Source organism: Schistocerca nitens, chromosome 9 (genome assembly GCF_023898315.1).
Source record: "Schistocerca nitens isolate TAMUIC-IGC-003100 chromosome 9, iqSchNite1.1, whole genome shotgun sequence".
Lineage (NCBI taxonomy): Eukaryota > Metazoa > Arthropoda > Insecta > Orthoptera > Acrididae > Schistocerca > Schistocerca nitens.
The window spans coordinates 217,230,929-217,237,502 of NC_064622.1; the positions used below are offsets into that span (position 1 = coordinate 217,230,929).

The 6,574-nt window shown below is 47.4% G+C and overlaps 1 protein-coding gene across 1 annotated transcript in view; it reads right to left on the bottom strand.

The window, feature by feature from the left end:
- Positions 1 to 3,289: 3,289 nt before the first annotated feature.
- The window catches only part of LOC126204429 (vacuolar protein sorting-associated protein 33A), a 112,080-nt gene continuing 108,795 nt past the window's right edge, over positions 3,290 to 6,574 (bottom strand). The window contains exons 11-12 of the mRNA XM_049938819.1: positions 3,652 to 3,756; positions 3,290 to 3,556 (exon numbers count right to left, since the gene is read on the bottom strand). Of these exons, the coding sequence (XP_049794776.1) occupies positions 3,450 to 3,556; positions 3,652 to 3,756 (212 nt within the window). The 3' untranslated portion in view covers positions 3,290 to 3,449. The remainder of the gene's footprint in view (positions 3,557 to 3,651; positions 3,757 to 6,574) is intronic.

The following is a 6,574-nucleotide window of genomic DNA, read 5'->3' on the forward strand; positions in this document are numbered from 1 at the left end:
AGCAGTTTATATCCAGTTTGTCTGAGGGTCCGGCAAGACCTAGGTCCTCAACGGATGCCAGAATCTCCACCTCATCCACAGATGCAGAACTTTGATGTCGCTGTGGTGTGGGTGCCACCACAATTCCCTTGGTCTTGGGGACCTTCTTTTTGGATTTCTCTCACTGTTCCTTGGGTTTCCCTGGCTGGGAGGACTTCACTGAATCAGTCTCCAGAACTGAGGATGAGCATGAAGCCTTGCAACCAGCTGCTTTTGGGCTCTTCAGTCACTGACGGGTGTCATATTTCCCACTACCAGAAACCTGGGGAGGGCATGACCCAAGGGACCCCTTCCTAGCGAGAACAGCTGAAGAAGTTGTACACTTCTCCAGCTTAGAAGTGGTGATGGGTGTCCCCGATGGTTGGTTGGGGGGGGGGGGGGGGGGGGGTGTTGCTCCTGAAGAAGGTAGTGCAAGAACAACAGGGAGGGAAGTGCTCCCCCACCATCATCAAGGGGGCAGGCGTAGTCTGGCTCTGAGGGGTGACTTGGGTTGGCGGAGCTGATGGGGCTAGAACTGTTGTAGCGGCAGTGTAAGATTATGTCATGCGTACAGGATGTAGGCGTTCAAATTTCCTCTTAGCCTCAGTGTAGGTCAGTCGGTCCAGGGTCTTGTACTCCATGATATTCCTTTATTTCTGGAGAATCCTGCAGTCTGGCGAGTAAGGCGAATGGTGCTCTCCAAAGTTGACACAGATGGGAGGTGGGGCAGATGGAGTATTGGGATGTGATGGACAACCGCAATTGCGACATGTGACACTGGAAAGACATATGACTGAACTTCAAACATTTAAAGCACCACATCACCTTGACCTTCTTGGGTAATGTATCACCCTCAAGGCCAAGATTAAGGCACCGGTGGCAACCTGATTATTCCTTGGATCCCAATGGACTTGCCAAACAAGCCGTACACCTCGCTGTTCGAAATTGGCGTGCAGCTCATCGTCGGACTGCAAAACAAGGTCCCTGTGAAATATGATACCCTGGACCACATTTAAGCTCTTATGGGGCATGATGGTTACAGAAACATCCCCCAGCTTGTCACAAGCGAGTGACGCCTGTGACTGGGCAGAGGATGCTGTTTTGATCAAGAATGACCCAGATCTCATTTTGGACAAGCCCTCCATCTCCCCAAACTTGTCCTCTAAATGCACAACAAAAAACTGAGGCTTCATCATCATGAAAGATTCCCTATCAGCTCTCGAACATACATGGTACCGGGGCAAATAAGAACTGCTGCCATCCTTAGCCTGATGTTCCTTCCAAGGTGTGGCCTAGGAGAGGAATGATTTGGGGTCGTACTTCTGTGCATTGAATTAAGCCCGTGAACACTTAAGAGACTGCTGGTGTTTCACCACCAGCAAGAGATCATGTACTTTGCTTCATCGTGTGTCATCCACCCTTGATGCCACCCACTCCGACCAGGGGCCCTCCCCACGGGCACTACCCAGTCGCAGCAAAGGCCACCTGGCAGAATGGCCATTACCGGGAGTCCTGATGCCCCAGGGGGATGGGCATCTACCCCTTGGCAAACATGAGGAGTTAACAGCACAGGCATCAGCAGACCGATCTCTGTGTGGTCATGGAGCTACAGCCAATAGGGTACATGGCGGCTCCACCACAATGGACTGGCTACCGCGCTGGATATCAGGTGCAACCAAGTAAACAAGTCTATTATCATCGTCAGTGTAGAAAACGATACTGCACAGTTGATGGAAAAATGTGCAACAAGGAGGGTGACCTTGCCAACAGTTGGATAATGAGCAGAAGTGCAGATCTACGTCAACGAAGGATGCAATAGATCTCAGCGCATGATGGACACGATGCACCATGTAAGGCACCCTTCCCCAATTGGCTTGCTCTTCAGGAAAATTTTGAAAAATGGATATCAAACCCTACAAGGGACCATCATAAAGGCCTAAACGTGTGTGACTCCTTTTAGTCCCCTATTATGACAGGCAGGAATACCTCGGGCCTATTCTAACCCCCGGACCCGCAGGGGAGTAGCAGAGATGCTGATTCGCAGATAGGCACAATAGAAAGACTGTCACAAATAATAGCTTTCAGCCAGTGAGGCCTTCGTCAAGATTAGACAACACACACACACACACACACACACACACACACACACACACAAAAGCAACTCTCACAGACAACTGCAGTATCGAGCAACTGAGGCCTTACTGGCTGAAAGCTATTATTTGTGACAGTTGTTTTGTTGTGCTTATCTGCAACTCAGCATCTCCACTATATGGTGAGCAGCAACTTTCCCTTTCAAAATATTATCACTATAATAGAGCTAGATGCAACACCTGTCCCACACGGCTTCCAACTGACACCTAGTACAGTACTGTCATGGGCATCTCCTACTCTATCAAAGGCAGGGCCACCTACAAAAGCAGCCATGTGGTTTATCAACTTAGCTGTAAACATTGTGCGGCACTCTACATGTCAAGGACTACTAAAGAGATTCCTGTCCACTTTAATGTTCACCACCAAAATGTGGTCAAAAGAAAGCTGGACCAACTACTTATCAATACTACCACCCAACATGATGTACTCGACAACTCCAACTACTTCACAGCTATGCGATCTGGATTCTTCCACAAAAATTAAAGTGCTTGTCTGCTGCTCAAATCACATCTATATGGTCAGCAGCAATAATACTTTTCATATCTATAATATTAGGAAAAGGATAGATTGTTTACTCACTGTAAAGGTGACCTTTTGAGTTGCAGACAAGCAAAACAAAAAGACTGTTACACATTAAAGCAATTGGAAAAAGCCTTCTTCAGCAAAGAAAACATGCAGAAACAAACAATGGAAACTCCAGGCAGGAATATCAACAATGTACGAAAAGATAGATTGCCACTTACCATAATGAAGACGCATTAAGTTGCAGACAGCCACAATTAAAAGACACTTGCATAAATCTTTTGGCCACAGCCTTCATCAGCAAAATAAGAACAAACACCATTCATACACACAAGCAAACACACCTCATGCACACATGAACACCATCTCTGGCATCCCAAGTGGTGTGCGTATTTCTCTTTCACTAACAAAGGCTGTGTCAGAAAGCTTTATGTAAGTGTCTTAATTGTGCCTCTCTGCGAGTAAGTATAACAAGCCAGATAATGACGTGTCACCACTGAAAGCTGCAGGAAAATCAGTAAAACAATAGACAGTTGCAGTAAACAAAGGTGCAGAGGAAGACTAAATATCTATTATGTAAACATTCAAACAAAAAAAATTGTTACTCATTTGAAACACAATTTATTTTTTATCATACAAATATTTATGTAGACTTCAACATTTTAGTTGATAGTGTGTAAGGAAATACCATCAAATTAAAAAAAAATATATTCATTTCCACAGGTAGCAAATAACAACATCGTGGATTGTTTCTGATGTTATTTTGCAGTTCGAGGTGATTCTGGACCCAGAGGTTCCATCAAACTTTTCAAGAAACTGTTTCCATTTATAAGTTTTGTGGTTGCTACAACAAACTCCACCATAGCTAAAATAAATAAATAAATAAATACATAAATAATACAGTACAATTAAACATCACTGCAATCATAGGAATTATAAAAAGGATAAGTAATCACTTACAATCTTCTTGCTGTGAAAGAAACCGTAGTGCTGATATCTCAGCAAAAGTGCAGCCGCCAATGAAGAATACGAGAACTACTTTTGGATAACCTTCATGAGGCCCACCTGTAAACAGAATGCTTGCACTTGATGTGTCAATTTAATATTGTTTAATGCACAATCAGTTACACAAAATCAAGTTAAATGCACAGTACAAAAACAAAGCCCCTCCCCCTCCTCAAAAGGTGTAAATAATTAATGTTTTTTCAGACTAAAGCTTACTCCAGTTAAAGAGTGTTTATCACCAGTCGGGTTTCTCTTTTGTTTATAAAGCATCTTCTGTAGTCATTCTGGAAATATGGATTTATAGTATGTCTCTACCATTGGTATTTACAGATTACAAACAGTATTTTCTTATAACATTAATGTACAATTTACTTACAGTGTCTTTGCCTCTTGTTTCATATTCTAAAAACCCTTGCTTTTTCCTTTGTTGTTAGTTTCAGGTGAGGCAAAAGGAACATAGTTGCACAATCACTTTTGGCAATTTTTTGCTTTTTTGGATCCCCATTTTCTTATGCTGCATTAGTGTTTTATTCCATTTCACCTTGTTTTTGTAAAACTTCTCCTCAGAGGAAGTAGTACTGTAGTTCCACATATTTCACACTCAGCATAGTTTTTATGTTTATTCATTTGTTTTCAGTGTTGATTGTGAGTGTTGTTCACTGTGAATGCATTATTTTTTCTTAAGAGAGAGAGACAGAGAGAGAGAGAGAGAGAGAGAGAGAGAGAGAGAGAGAGAGAGAGAGAGAGAGGGAGGGAGGGAGGGGAGGGATGGAGGGAGAGAGGGAGGGAGGGAGGGAGAGAGAGAGAGGGAGGGAGGGGGAGGGAGGGAGGGAGGGAGAGAGGGGGGAGGGAGGGAGAGAGGGGGGAGGGAGGGAGAGAGAGGGGGGAGGGAGGGAGGGAGGGAGGGGGGGAGGGAGGGAGGGAGAGGGGGGAGGGAGGGAGGGAGAGGGGGAGGGAGGGAGGGGGAGAGGGGGAGGGAGGGGGAGAGAGGGGGAGGGAGGGAGGGAGGGAGGGAGGGAGGGAGGGAGGGAGGGAGGGAGGGAGGGAGGGAGGGAGGGGGGAGGGAGGGAGGGAGAGAAAGGGTGGGAGGGGGGGTGAGGGGAGGGAGAGGGAGAGAGAGAGAGAGTGTTTGTGTGTGTGTGTGTGTGTGTGTGTGTGTGTGTTGTGTGTAGGGGACCAGAGTAATGGTTCAAGTTTTGTGGTGGTGGTGGTTATAGGGAAAACAACTGAGAAAAGATGATTGTGGATGAATGGGAACTAAGTGTGGTAGGGGTGGGGATAGGGGGACAGAAGTGGTGTGATAATACATCTATATTTTATATTATACTACAAAAAATGTTTATGGTTTGCTAGGTTTGTTTGACCATTTAGGAGGTGTTTCTATTCTGTTACGGTCTTAAGAATGTGATAGTTTTCTAGCAGACTGAGAAGGTGTTTTATGTTGCTTACCCTTATGATTTCCATGTGTGTCTCTGGTGGTTAGTTTGTGTTGGTGTGGAAAAATCTGAATGATTTATATCTGGTGTCAAATGTTTTCCTGGTTTGACTCATATCTTCCATCACACCCCTACATACGCATCCCACTCTCTATCCCCCCACCCCCAGCCCCTCTCACAGTTCCCATTCACCATTACCATCTCCTCCCAGTTAACTTTCCCTATGACCACCATCCCCATGTGTCCCCCCTTCCCCCTCTCCTGCACCCACTTTTTCTCTGCCTGTCCTCAGTCTAATCCTTCACCCCCCCCCCCCCCCCCAAATTCCATTCACAGGTTGCAAACACACACAACCTACTCAGAAAGCTAATGGATAGACATAAACACTGTGCTGAGTGTGAAACATGTCAGAATGGTAAACTGTGTAGGAAGAGATTCAGATCAAATTTGCCAACTTGTACTTGTACTCTTGTAGAATTTGTTTATGCTGCTGTACATGGAAAGATATAACATACATTATTAGATGGAATCAAGTATTTGTGTTTTTGTAAAGATAATTGTACTACATATAGTTTATTTTGTTAAGTCAAAAGTATTGTTACTTCTGTATCCTTAAAATTTCAACAGTTGGTGGAAAGACAGACAGGGAATAGACTTAAAGTTAAGAGACGTGACAATGGGACACAGTTTTGTTAATGATTTCAAGAAGACTGGCAGCATCCCATGAAACCAGTTCACCATATACAGCAGAGCAGAGTGGTAAAGCTGACTGTGATGTCAAATTGTTCACTGTATACTTCTACTTGTAAAAAAGATACCTTATGGGAAATGGTTTCAGAAGAAAACACCATTGAAGTGTATGAGGAAGTTTTGGTACAGAGGGGGTGCCGAGTGGGGGGGTGGGCAGATGGGGGGGGGGCCGAGTGGGGTGTGGGGCAGATGGGGGGGGGGGCCGAGTGGGGTGTGGGCAGAGGGGGGGGTGCCGAGAGGGGTGTGGGCAGAGAGGGGTGCCGAGTGGGGGGTGTGGGCAGATGGGGGGGGGGGGCCGAGTGGGTGGTGGGCAGAGAGGGGGGGCCGAGTGGGGGGTGGGCAGAGAGGGGGGCCGAGTGGGGGGTGGGCAGAGAGGGGGGGCCGAGTGGGGGGGTGGGCAGAGAGGGGGGGCCGAGTGGGGGGTGGGCAGAGAGGGGGGCCGAGTGGGGGGGTGGGCAGAGAGGGGGGCCGAGTGGGGGGTGGGCAGAGAGGGGGGGGCCGAGTGGGGGTGTGGGCAGAGAGGGGGGGGCCGAGTGGGGGGTGGGCAGAGAGGGGGGGCCGAGTGGGGGGTGGGCAGAGAGGGGGGCCGAGTGGGGGGTGGGCAGAGAGCGGGGCCGAGTGGGGTGTGGGCAGAAGAGCGGGGGCCGAGTGGGGTGTGGGCAGAGAGCGGGGGCCGAGTGGGGTGTGGGCAG